The 14,309-nt window shown below is 40.7% G+C and overlaps 1 protein-coding gene across 1 annotated transcript; it reads left to right on the forward strand.

The window, feature by feature from the left end:
* The first annotated feature begins 774 nt into the window (after positions 1-774).
* On the forward strand, positions 775-13,845 carry LOC102918208 (uncharacterized). The gene is made up of 4 exons (XM_006991295.4): positions 775-921; positions 9,170-9,296; positions 9,509-9,569; positions 10,324-13,845. Exons 1-4 carry the CDS (start codon positions 901-903, stop codon positions 11,648-11,650), a joined length of 1,536 nt encoding a protein of 511 aa, XP_006991357.1. The 5' UTR covers positions 775-900; the 3' UTR covers positions 11,651-13,845.
* Positions 13,846-14,309: the final 464 nt, after the last annotated feature.

Below are 14,309 nucleotides of genomic sequence, written 5' to 3' on the forward strand. Positions count from 1 at the left end.
TCCTTCTGAATATTAAGGTATTGAAAGATCAATTTCATGGCAGAGGAAGTAATGGAAGACATGGGTTGAACTCCCAGAGTTCAATTGTTCAGTGTCTCTGACTCACTAGAGAATAACCCACTGTGTGGCTTCTGGTCAGAAATCAGTGTGATCTAGAAGCCAGGGAATAAATATGTTACACTTCTGAATGTAGAATTTGTTTGTGACCTTGGACCAAGAAACCTTTCTGTTTGAAGTTCAAAGGTTGCTTTTTATACCTGTTGAATCCCTTGTAGAATACTTCTGCATATAATTCTATTTTCTCCAGATATTGTATAATTGCATTCCTTGTTGGTTGGTTTTAATTTTCTTGGCAGAAAATGGGTAGATTGAAACACAAGGTTTTTTCCTCGGTCCGCCCCCCCCGCCCCCCCCCCCCCCCCCCCCCGCCCCGCAAGGTTGGGTTTTCTCCTTGGGGCATTGCAAAGCTGTCACTATTTCTTTGGTACTTGAGGGGCGGAGTAGGAAGGGCCCATTGAATACTCAAGGCAGCGAGCGCATGTGGCAAAAAGCCTCCAGAATGTTTCCTTAAATGCCATGAAACTTCAGGTTGTGCCCGGTTTGTACCAGCGAAGAGCAGGCTAAAAGGGTCACGAGTGACAGCTGTCTCTTTAGCTGCACTGGCACTCAGAAAAGCTGTTTTCTCTTTAGTTCGGTTCGTAGGAGGCGGGGAGAATTTTATTCACCAATGAACGGCGCTGTTATTCTCCTGCATGAACTGTCCAGTAAGATGCGCAGATAATCGAAGGGTTCCGCCCTTGCTGCCATTTTGGAGCCTGTGTAGCTGCGGGGGAGGGTCGTGGCGCTTCCCTCGCGACCGTCACTTCTGCCGATAGCAGGCTCCTTGCAGAGGACACTAGGATGCGCCACAAGCAGAGAATGGTGAGTGTTTCATGCGCTCCTAGATTCGAGGGTGGCGGGTTTGTGACACTGTGGCGGCTTTGACCAGCCTCCAGCCCTGTCCCTCCCCTGTGAAGCGGCTCCATCCGTCCTCTCAGGTTGAGTCCGAGCCTCGAACTTGAGCCTCTGCAAAAATTGCAGCGTTGGCGGGTTGGTGATGCTGAATCCAAACTGCTGTGAACGGTCGTGGATGGTGAGCGCGTCTGTGTGCCCCTGCACTTCCGTTTACCCTGCTTTAATTTTCCTCTGTGATCACCGTGTAATTTTCTTTCTTTTCTTTTTCTTTCTTTCTTTTTTCTTTTTTCTTTTGTACTGCCAAGTGAACCCTAGGCTTTATGCGTGTTAGGCAAAGGTTGCTCGCTGTGTGGAGGGCATTTTTTCTCCTCTGCATCTCCTCGATCTCTTTTTTGGTCGCTCCCTCTCTTTTTAATAATAATGCAGGTCAAAATTGTTTTTCTTGATTATAAGGCAAAAAGCGGGATTTTGAAAAGCTTTTCTAACTTTGTTGATTGTGTGTGTGTTGGGGGGATGCCTGGGGGAAGGGGAGTTCATGTAACCATAATTTTGTTTTGCTCTGGTGGGTTTCTCCGAACAGAAAGAATTGGGAGTGAGAGTTCGTCGGTCAGAACTTAATTGGAATACAGTTCTTGGGAGAAAATTAATCTTCAACTCTTTCCTTTCTCCTTCAACTATTTGTTCTCTGTAGACAGTAATTTCTGACCATTGAGAAAGTCTGGGATGGTCAGCCTGAGACAAAGACATTTGAGCTTGAGTGTGCAATACGTTGAAAAATATGTTATTACTATTAAGTGTGTGTGATACTTCGTGTTGCCACCCGGGCCATGGCGTGCTTGCAGAGGTCCGAGGTCAATCCTGTGTTGCTGTTTTTCTCCTTTTCACTTTTATGTGGCTTCTGGAGATAAAACTCAAACCATTAGGCTTATTTTGCAATTTTTTTTCTTTTAAATTAGTTGAGGCATTTGAGACCTGTTCCCTCCTCTCCTCTCCTCTCCTCTCCTCTCCTCTCCTCTCCTCTCCTCTCCTCTCCTCTCCTCTCCTCTCCTCTCCTCTCCTCTCCTCTCCTCTCCTCTCCTCTTCCTCTTCCTCTTCCTCTTCCTCTTCCTCTTCCTCTTCCTCTTCTCTCTCTTTCAAAAGAGAGGCAAAATATCATGCATCTAGTTTGTCTTAAAACAAAATATGTAGCTGAAGGTGACCTTGAACTTATGATATTCCTCCCTCTCCCTCTGGAGTGTGATTACAGGCTTGAGCCACACAGCTCAGTTTTATGGCTCAGTTTTATGCAGTGCTGGGGATGAAATTCAGGTTTTCAGCAGTGGTTGTCAAGCACGTAACAACTGAGCCGCCTCCTCAGCCCTAGTGCATTGCTTTTAAACATTTGCATCAGGAAAGTGGATATACCTAATGACACAGTTGTAAATATAAATGTGGAGTGTACATATATATGTATATATGCCAATTAAAAAGCAGTGAGAGTATTAACATACAATACCCATTTCTTCTACAGGAGAAAGGAATAGATATATATAAATATATGAAAAAATGAATGGATGGATGGATAGATAGTAGATAGATAGATGGAGGGAAGGAGGGAGGGATAGGGATAATTGTAAGATTTTTCCAGAAGGGAAGAATTGAAATATACCAAAGACTGATTGTACAAAAGCAAAAACAAAATCATTGGGCAGACTCACTAAGTACTGAAGTTCTGTAACTAGCACCTGGATGCCTCTAATGGAATCATCTCAATTAAAGGGTTTAGATAGCCCTTCTCTTCAGATTGTGTTGCCCGCAGCTCACAAAAACCTCTCTCCTGGACTGGCTGACTCTACTCCGCATATGCAGCTTTCTTTAGTGGGCATCTCATGGCTGTGACTTCTCTCTCCATCACCCTGAGATCTCTATTGCAACTTGGGCTCCATCTTTACTGTGTCACGTTCATTTGTGGCGGCTCTCTGGATCCATGGTGCAAGTTTCCTCAGGTTTGCATCTTTCATGCCCCCCAAAACTAGTACCACCTAAATGACACTTTCAGTTTCAGTTTCTGCTTCCATCCCAGGCTGGTACCAGGTCCGCTTGGACCACAATAGTATCAGCTTCCGTGTGGTGACCCCATGGAAACAGCCTCTTTAGCAGTGAACCCCCTGGCTGCATTCTCAGTTCAGGGGTTTCTTTCACATGAATTTGCATGTTTACACTTTGGAACCTTTCATGGGTAGGCTCTTGTCTTCATGTAACTGTTCCTATTGTTGATCTAGTAGTTGTGATCTTGCCTTCAGTGTGTCCTTCCTAATGTTTGTCATGTCTGGGGACAGGTGTTTGCAGGTTTCTGGCCTCTTATTTAAATTATTGAAATTTAATAATTTCACACACAGTGAGGAGTGAGAGTGACTTGCATGAATGAGATGCATGGTCGGTTCTCTGTTTTGATGATAGACTTGCATTGGGTAAGCTCAATGTGCATGTCCTCTCGTAAAATGTATCTTCTTCTAATTGTATATATGTCCATTTATCCATAGGCATAAATGGTAAATATGTGATTCTCCTAAAAGTTCACTTGGAAGATATGGTTTGCTTTATTGCACATGTACTGAAAACTAGCTCAGGCTGCATCAGTCCATAGGTCCTGGATGTGTTCTAAGATATATTTAAATAGAAACAGGGCTTTGCTACGGGGTTCCTGAAAGAAGTAACTAATTCCCATTGTTCTGAGCATGTATATGTGCAGCTTAATGGGTTCTTAGGTTGCAAATAGGTTGCTAGCTGCATTGTTTGGAGAGTATACTGGTTAGGTTTTATTGTTTTGTTTTGTTTTGTTTTTCTTTAGTCAGCTTGACACAAACTAGGGGTGTTTTTTTTTTGAGACATGGTCTCATTATATAGCTCTGGCTGTCCTGGATCTCACTATGTAGACCAGGTTGGCCTCAAACTCGCAGAGATCCACTTGCCTCTGCCTCCTGAGTGCTGGGGTTAAAGGCGTGTGCCACTACACCAGGCTCCTCAGTACTTCTTTTCTGAGGAGATCATGGATGTTTTCTAAAAGATACATATCTTAGATTCTGGAGAACTAGTGAGAATATCTGGCCAAGGAAATGAGAGCTTTCCTCAGTTTTTATAATTAGTGCCACTTGTCTATTTAACCATCGGTCTAAATGACTGAAGGTCATAGACACAAAACATTGTGTAATTGGCCACGTTTTGTAAATAGATTCAAATATTTGTGATACAGCAGAAATACAGGAACATTTCTTTCTAACAGAATTCTTCCTATTGTTCTGACAGTGGTTAACCAGCAAGTGAAATTTTATCTGAGTGGAAAAGCATAAATCATATAAACTGAGCATTTGGGTAAAATTGGATCATGAAGTCTTGGCTCATTCAGTAAAAGGAGAAAACATAAAATCCTTGTTCTTTGAGCCCATTTTTGGGAAATTGTTACTAAGTACAGACAAGTATTTAAGAAAACCTTATTGTTGTAAACTGAATCAGGTATCAGTTTTTACCTAGAAATACTCATCAGGTGGGTAGGGGGCAGCAAAGCATTGTTGTAGGTCTCAGTATTATCTGATGACATTTGTAGCTTTTGGGTTGATGAACCATAAGGGCAGGATGGTAAGGGATTCTCCTTGGAGACATGGACCACTCAGGAATGTGTCATTCACAGTATCAAGTACAAGTTTGGGGTTCCCTTCTTTTTGGGCTTCCCCTGATTCCTTGGTAAATGGAGGAGTCTTGGTAGCGGACCATGATGGCCTGAACATAGGGAATCTCACACCATTTTCCTTGTCTTTTACAAAAAAGATCTAGGTGAAAAATAGTATTGTAGTTGAGGCTGCCATTTTGGGATCATATCTGTGGGCCCCAGTTTGTCCTGGGTCTAGGTAGTATTATGATGATATATGACACCTTTTGTCTGGGTCAAAATTTTGCCAGTGATTACTGATATACCTGAGGCTTTGGGAAGATAGAGCAAATTTGGCACTACAGACAAGTAGTTTCCCATGGCAACTTGTAACAGGAAGGAGGAAATGGAGACTCCTCTACAGTTTCCTCTGAACTGGGTGAGTTCCCCGCAAAGAGGGAAGATCAGAATGTAGATTCTGGGACCTCCCCATGTAGAATCTCTGCTTTGGATGCTGAGCATCTTTAGGTGTTGTGCGTGTAATAGATGCTGTATCTCTTTTGTATTATTTGCACATCTCTTTGTGAGTTCCTCCATAATCTATCCTTTTGTGACTGTAGTACTACTCATGTAGACAGTGGCTTTTGGCTAAGGTCCTGTTGGAGCATGTAATCCTACAACAGACATCTTGAGAAAGGCACCCTTTCATGTATTGGGTTACTGCCTGATTCAGAGTTGGTGGAAAGGTTGTAGCTTTGGTTAGGCATATAGGCTTTTAATCATCATAAGCATAGGATTGGTGCTAGGGAGAGATGACTCATTGGTTAAGATGGCTCAGTGGTTAAGAGGTTGTCTTGGAGAGGACCCAAGTTCTATTCCTAGCACCTACAATTGTCTGTAACTCCAGCTCCAGGGAATCAGATGACTCTCTGGTCTCTGGACACTGCATTCATGTGCACATATTCACACACAGACACAGACATACATAAACATACAATTAAAAGTAAAGTAAAAACCTTTAAAAGTAGGGTCTTGGCAGGCCATCTACTTACCTAGTAAGTCAGTGAAATGCTATCCTCCAAGAATACTTGTTTCCTCAGGATTTCAATAGGAAATTAGAGTGAAAATCCCTAAGATGTTTATTTTTTCACTAATTGAGTGGTAGAGTTAGGCTGTCTTACTATACAGAAAAGACAGGACATCTGAACCTCTGACTAGTGGCAGATGTCCTAATGACTCTTGATTCTTAGACCCTGCACACTGAGAAAGACAATAGACCTTTAAAGGTAGAAGGAGTAGCTAAGGGAAGGAAGAAGATCAAAGAATCCCCACTCAGGGGCTTGCTTCCTGGAGGTTGGGGCTTAGGAGAGCAGTCTTGCCTTGTGTCTTAAGGTTTCTATTGCTGTGATGAAACACCATGGCTAAAAGCAACTTGGGGAGGAAAGGGTAAATTTGGCTTACATATCTTGAATCACAGTCCAGTGAAGGCCAAGGTAGGAATTCAAACTAAGTGCCCAGGCCATGGAGGGGTGCTGCTTGTTCTCATGGTTTGCTCAGCTTGTTTCCTTATAGCACACAGGACCGCCAACTCAGGGATAGCACCCCCCATCTTATGGAGAAAATTTCTCAACTGAGGTTCCCTCTTCTCAGACAACTCCAGCTTACGTCAAGTTGACATAAAACTAGCTAGCATACCTTGGGCATGGTGGCTTGCTTTCTTTTGATCTCAGGGCCATTTTTCCTCTTCATCTCCCCAAAACTCGATTTGGAGATTTTTGGGGAGTGTGTGTGTGTGGGGGGGGAGCTGATTGAACTCATCAGAGCATCAGAACTATTCAAGCCGTGGCATGTCAGACACATGGGAGAATAGAAAAAGAGAAAATGAAAAAAAAATAGAGAAAAAAAACTATTAAATTAAAAGTAGCAGCAGAATTTGGCTTTGGTCCAGAGAGTAGAAACACTATTAGGAGGCAGGAGAATTTACCTTGTTCTAAGGTATCTTGATCAAGTCATTGAATTCATTTTGCTTATTCTGAGTCTTGTCCAGTCCTTGAATAAGGAGGCAGCTGCCGATCCCCCTTCCTCCTTGTTTTGTGTCCTTTCTTTCCCTCTCAGTCATTATCTTTGCCTCTGTGAGACCACAGCACAAGAGTATGAATGTTCTCACTGTCTGAGTGTCAGGAATAGATACTTTATAATCTAGAGCGATGTGAAAAAGCAAGGTGAGAAAGAGGATTTTTTTTTTTTTTTTTTTTGAGACAGTGTCTCCCTATGTAGCTTTGGCTGTCCTGGAACTCACTATGCACTATATAGACCAGGCTGGCCTCCACCTCACAGAAATTGCCTGCCTCTGACTCCCCAGTACTGGAACTAAAACCCTGTGCTTCCCCCCCCTCCTCGCCCCCCCCCAACCTTAGGAAAACTCTTAAAATTCAATCTGCTCTAGGAATAGGTCAGTTCCAAAGAGCAGAAATAATTTCAGAGAACCCAGAGGACCCATGTTTTAATTTTGGGATAGCAAAATGTAGCAGAATCACTCCAAGTGAACAAATACATAACCAAAGGAAACAATGGAAAGAAGAGAGAGAGAGAGAAAAGACCGTTTTCTATGAATTCCAAGTGACTGTGGACTTAGGTACTGCAGATCTACAGAGCAGAAACTATCCTAAGGAGAAGAGCGGGAATGTTTGTTTTTTTATGTCTGGACAGAGAAAGCTGTTGCTCTTCTTTAATCCCTCTTTCTGTCTTCTCTATGCCAGGTGAAGCAACTGGCAGAGAACATCTGTCCTCAGCTGCTCAGTTCTTTAGGGCAGGGAGGCCTCAGCTTGGTGACTTTGTCTTTTTGGTTATAAGTTTAGCCTTTGATGGTTGATTGACCTCTTCAACCCTTGAAGACCCTTTTTGACCAAATTGATTACATTGATTTGTCATTGTAGCCATAGATATCAGTATGAAAAAAATTGTCAGAAAGTAGTGAGGGTAAGTTTTAGTAGTAAAAGAGGAGGATTTTGTTTTCTTTCCCTGACAGATTTACCAAATATGTTACTATGGGATGGGGGTCTGAACATGGTGTTCCCGAGTTCTATTTTATTTTAGTTTATGTGTCTACCAGCCTGTGTATGTGTACTAAATCTATGAAGAAGCCAGCAGAGGTCAGAAGAGCGTATTGGAATCCCCTGGAAACAGAGTTACAGTGTTTGTGAGCTGCCATGTGGATGCTGAGAATTGAACCTGGATCACTGGAGGAACAGACATACCCTTAACTGCTGAACCATGTCTGCAATCCCCATTTCTAGTTCTTTGCCTGTGTTTAAATCAGTGGTTCTCACCTTTCCTAATGCTGTGACCCTTCAATACAGTTCCTCATGTTGTGGTGAACCCCAACCATAACATTATTTTCGTTGCTACTTCATGACTATAATTTTGCTAGTTATGAATTATAATGTAAATATCTGTGTTTCCCAATGGTTTTAGGTGACCCCTGTGAAAGGGTTGCTTGAGCCCAAAGGGGTCGTGACCTACAGGTTGAGATCTACTGGTTTAAACTATTGAAATAATGATCCTCATAGATTTGCAAAAATACCCAGGTCTAGTAAAGCAATAGTACAGATCAGAAATAAACTCTGAGGAATGATAGTACGTCGCATGAGTGGGGATACTCAAGGGCCCAAATTGTTGTTTGACACCTCCTTTTAGTATGCAGTTGAATGGAAGTTTAATTGCTAAGGTGTGTATCATGTGCGGATGGTTGATTTGATAGGCTTCTATTTTGTAAGCTTTTGCTCACTGCAATTGTTCCTTCTTCTAATGTACTTGATTTTAATCCTATGCTAGCCCAATTTTGATAAGCATAAAATAATATATACAGAAGTATCTCTAGAGATTCATTTTGTGAACGTAATATGCCTTTTTGTGCATACACCCAAAATTAGTTCAGGGCAGATCAGTCCATTGCCCATAGGTTTCTAAAGCAGTGCACAGTCTATTTGAATAGAAACATGGTAATAAAGGGAGTGTTTCAATTGTATAAAGCAGGTATACATGTATCCTCCTGGTGAATGTAGAGTTTCTAGATGCATCTGCTTGATAGGTGCATCGTTCGCCGAGGGGTGTTTGCATAGCCCAAGCCAGTGGCGTCCCATTTTGCTAATACAGTCACTGTGCTAATAGCGTGCCTCACTATTGTCCCACTGCTCAGTGCTGATCTCTTTAACAGTCGCGGTTGCTCTGTCATCTGTACTCTCCTTGTCCAAAATTTTAAGCTTGTTTACACTTTTTTTTCTGTATCAAATTATTTCATTTTCTTTAAATTCAACTTCTTTCAGGTCATCAGGCTCTGGGCATAATGAAGCCAAATTTTGGGCAAAACACAAATAGCCTCTACCATTGTTTCCCCTTGAAACCTCATGAGCAGGCAGGCCTGGACAGTCCCCATTTCTTTTAGCATTCTCATGTTCCAAGCTTCTGTCAAAATAGCCAGTTCATCTCTGCTTTCAGCGTACTTACACATGTTCCCCACATCTTTCATGACTCTAGATCCTGTCAAGTTGGCAGTTAATTTTTGACTGTCTTTCATGTGATTTATTTCAGGAGTCAGTGACCTTTGATGATGTGGCTGTGAACTTCACCCTAGGAGAGTGGGCTTTATTGGATTCTAGTCAAAAGAAGCTCTACAGAGATGTGATGACAGAAACCTTTATGAACCTGATCTCCATAGGTAAAAAATATACTATGATTTCTTCACTTATTCAATTAGAGAACAGCTGTTTCTTGCTCATCTGTATGGATACATGAATTGAAATATTGGAAGGGAGCTTCATGGTAAATGTAGCATTCCTCGTCATTGCACAATAACAAAATGTAGAATTGAGTAAGTTTTTGTATGATATTGAATTAAGTCAAAATGATTTCTTTGGGTTTGCTTTTTAGGTAAAACAAATGAAAAAGAAAATATTGAAGACAACTACCAAAATCTCAGGAAAAATGTGAGGTAATACACACTCCAAGAGCGAGGAATTTGTTATCAAATATTTGCCAGTGATAGGAAATCTGAGAAACAAGCAAATGATCCAGTACATCTTGGTGCAATTGATTTAATCTCAAATTTTTTCTACAAGTGCATTGACTTGAAACATTCAGAATTAGAGGATGCCAACTCTGTAGTGTATGAATATTGCCGAAATGTGCAATATTAACCTATGTAAGACTTGTTTTCATGTTTCGTTGTCCCCAAATTGTCCTTCATACAGAAAATTATTTAGTGTATTTTATCAAGTTACCTTTCAGCTTTGGGTATAAGGTATGTGAAGTAAAATGAGTTTCAGATTTAGATTGAAACCTATCATCAATAAATCACATAAAGAATGTTCAGCTATTTCAAAACCTATAATGTTTGATGCATACCATTTTTTCATTGAAAATATTCAACTTTGTTAACTGTGGTACACATGGTGCTTATGAAATGCCTAAAAACAGGAGTATTTAAGAGCTTTATATGTTTGTACTATCTTCAGGACCTTGGCCGAATGTTCAGTCCATTTATAATTACAAATTCTTATGGAAGGAAAATGAGCAGTGTCAGTCTCCTTCTCCAGGCTCTTTGTGCATGACCCAGATGGACCTAACACTTGCTGTCCTCCTTCTGTGGTCTCCAGAATACTATAATAACAGTGGCACAACACCTAGCCTCCAGCACTTCTCTTGGTGAATTGTAAGTGTAGTTATGCTTTCCTCATCTTTTACAGAACTCAGGTGCTTGAGAGAAACTGTGACTATGGAGATGGTGGTCAGTGTGGAGAAACCCAGCACCAGGTTCCAGAGCATACTGTTCAAAGAGACATGCTTCCTGAAGCAACACTATATAAAAATGGTGTGCTTGCAAGAGACGTCATCGTTCATTCATCCTCACATGTATACCCCAGCTATGAAATTACAGAGAAACCCTATGGGTCTCAGGAACAAGTGGAGAAAACTTTTACACATGAGAAATGTTGGAAAGATTTGACTTATTCTGAGTCCTTTCAGGCAAATCAAAGTTCTCCTAGAGAGACAGCCTATCAAAATAAGCAATCTAATGAAGTCTGTAGGAGTCTCAGTTCTGATCAGTGTTGTGAGAGAATTCACACTGGAGATAAACTCCATGAATGGAAGCAAGTTGAGAAAGCCTTCTGGAGGTACAGTTATGGTCAAATATATGAAAAAATCACCATTGGAGAGAAACCATTTATGTGTAAACAGTATGACAAAGCCTTGGTTAATTCCAGTCACCTTATTAAACATGAAATAATTCACCCTGAAGAGAAGTGTTACACATGTAAGCAGTGTGGGAAAGCATTCAGATATTCCTCATCCCTCCAGAACCATGAAAGAATTCATAGCGGGGAAAGGCCATATGTATGTAAGCAATGTGGAAAAGCATTCATTCGTTCCTATGACCTTCTCATCCATGAAAGAATTCACAGTGGAGAAAAACCTTATACTTGTGAGCATTGTGGAAAATCTTTCACTCATTATAGTGGCTGGTACAGTCATGAAAGGATTCACACTAGAGAGAAACCCTATGTTTGCACACAGTGTGGGAAAGCGTTTTCATGTTCTACATCATTTCGGAGGCATGAAAGAATTCACACTGGCGAGAAACCATATATATGTAAGCACTGTGGAAAAGCCTTTACCCATTCAAGTGCTCGTTACATTCATGAGAGAATTCACACCGGAGAGAAACCCTATGTTTGCAAGCACTGTGGAAAAGCATTTCTTCGTGCCAGTCATCTTAACAACCACGAAAGAATTCACACGGGGGAGAAACCCTATGTTTGTAAGCACTGTGGGAAAGCCTTCATCCAACGTGATGCTTGTTATAATCATGAAAGAATTCACACTGGAGAGAAACCATATGTATGTAAGGAATGTGGGAAAGCATTTAGGATTTCCACATCCCTTCGTGACCATGAAAGAATTCATACTGGAGAAAAACCTTATGTATGTAATTATTGTGGGAAAGCATTTAGGGTTTCCACGTGCCTTCACAAACATGAAAGAGCTCACATGGAAAAGAAACCCAGTGGGTAGGACTTAAAACCATATACATCAGGTGGAATTGTCTTTGGTCAACTTGCTGTTATTGTGGGGTATGAAAAAAAATGGTATGGAGGGCCAGTGAGATGGCTCAGGGGTAAAAGCACTTGCCACCAAGCTTGATAAACTGAGTTGGGTTCTCAGAACCCATGTGAAGAGAGAGAACTGAGTCCCCAAAGTTTCCCTCTGACTTGCACACATGTGCCACCATTTGCATACACAATCTCCCACACATATATACATAAATGGGATATTTTAAAATACCTTTTTTTTTTTTTTTTTTTTTTTTTTTTTTGAGACAGGATTTCTCTCTGTAGCCCTGGCTATCCTGTAACTTGCTGTATAGACCAGGCTGGCCTCAGACTCGGAGATCCACCTGCCTCTTCCTCCTGAGTACTGGAATTAAAGGTATGCACCACCACAGCTCAGCTTTAAAATACATTTTCACGATTTTTTAAAATTTTTAATCATGTGTAGGTGTGTGGGTATGTGCATGTGAGGGTTAGTGTGTACAGAGGCCAGAGGTGTCAGATTCCCTTGGAGCTGGAGTGACAGGTGGTTGTGGGCTACCCAATGTGAGTGCTGGAAATCCAGCTTGGGTCCTCTGGAAGAGCAGTATCTGTACTCTGAGCTGCTGAGCCATCTTTCCAGCCCCATAAGTATAATATTTTTATAAAAGGCTGGAAAGAGCTGGAATAGGAGGCCTGACAACGTATAAATTCGGACACATCCAGAATGTGACATTGGATGAAAACAAATGCTAAGGCACATTTTTTAATACTATGTTTTACATAGATTACAATTTATGAAGATTACGTTTTTTGTAGGTGTATGTACTTGTGTGTACACATGCCAGAGTGCCCATGTGGAAGTGGGCAGCTTTCAGGAGTTTCTTCTGCTATTTCCACTGTGTAGGTCCTAAGAAGGAACTCAGGTCATCTGAGTTCAAAACAAGTACCCTAACGTGTGAACAGTCTTGCTGGCCCTGGTGCATGCCATTTACTCACTAGGGAAGTAGAGGCTAGAGAATTACAACATCGAATACAGTTAGGAACCCTTTCCAACTGAATGAAAAATTCAGCACTAAAAGTATAAGCTGTATGTTGTCTCAAATCAAATGAAAGGGAATTTTCTTCTGTATGTTGTAAAAGTAAGAAATTTGAACACCAAGCGATTGTATTCTTTTGAAAGTGATTTTGTGGAATTTGTGGAAAATGTTGACATGATTTTGCCTGTCATCTATCTTTGGAAAAACTGAGGCTGTCAAAATACTGTCTTGAAGAACAACAATAGCAACAGTATAAACTATATGTATTGATGTCTTTTAGTTTGATAAATCAAGTTTTGTATTGAAATAAGATCTTTGTGTGAAAAAGGACGTTTGAACATGGGTGTTTTTCTCCTTTATATTGGATCTGTAGTGGACATGTTGTTTGGGGGTGACCCCAAAGCATCTGGATTTTTTTCGAAGAAATGTTCATGAAAATGATTATTTTAAAGACTACTATGGAGTTGAGGCCTTCTTTCTGTGGTCTGATACAATCAGTGGTAGGCACGTAACCCAATCTTAGCTGCACTGTATTCTGTGTTCTGGAACTTTGGACCAGAAAGCCATGCAGATGCACACATCTTGCATTTGCTATTCCCACTGCTGTGCCCAGACACAGTGATGAAATGGGTGTCATAGTTTAGGTGCCTTGCATAAATCTTCCATCGTCAGGTCAATTCTCTAGCCTCCTGAAGATTCTGTGAGTCCCTAAAATCCTTCCAGTAAAGCTTTTTGTTAAATTAAATTTAAAAGAGAGAGAGAGAGAGAGAGAGAGAGAGAGAGAGAGAAAGAAAGAAAGAAAGAAAGAAAGAAAGAAAGAAAGAAAGAAAGAAAGAAAGAAAGAAAGAAAGAAAGAAAGAAAGAAAAGGTCTTGTTTTGTAGACCAGGCTGGCTTCTGCCTCACTGAGATTGCCTCTGCTTTCCAAGAGATGATATTAAAGGTGTGTGCCAATTCACCATCAATTTTATTTTAATGGGCATTTTCTAAAAATCAAGTGAGGTGATACCTTTTTCCATTTCATGTGAATCTGTGTTTGATTCATGAAATTCAAGTACCTTTGTAAGAGTCCAGGAGACTTAATTTATATGTAGTTTTTGAATAATGTGGTTCATTTGAAATTAAAAATAGGCTGCTTGTTAACTGTTAGTGTTTCCAGTTGTCATTACATGGGAGGTTATGTTTTTCTTATTCTTCATTGGCAGTTTCCTTAACATTTATATGTACACTTGGATTTTCTAATAGTAAAGTTTCTTACATAGATTGTGTAGTTTTTACTTTAAAATATATATTTTCTTCAAGTAAGATGTTTTGGGGTGGGGGAATGGCTTTGTGAGTAAAGGCATTTCCCATAAAGCCTGGGGATCTGGGTTGGAATCTTAGAACCCACAAAACAACTCATTTGTTTGGATAAATTCTCATTGTTCCTACATATGTAGCTCAAAGTTTACACCACATTTGAATAGGATAATCAGGAATCTGTAGAAAGGCCCAATAAATATAAGGAGTATGGGAAATACTTCATTTTTTCCTAATGCTCTCTAAACTTTTACTTTATTAAAATAAATTACATCACTACCCCTTCAATATTCCCCCAACTCCCACCC

The sequence above is a fragment of the Peromyscus maniculatus genome, chromosome 22 (genome assembly GCF_049852395.1).
Source record: "Peromyscus maniculatus bairdii isolate BWxNUB_F1_BW_parent chromosome 22, HU_Pman_BW_mat_3.1, whole genome shotgun sequence".
Taxonomy (NCBI): Eukaryota; Metazoa; Chordata; class Mammalia; order Rodentia; family Cricetidae; genus Peromyscus; species Peromyscus maniculatus.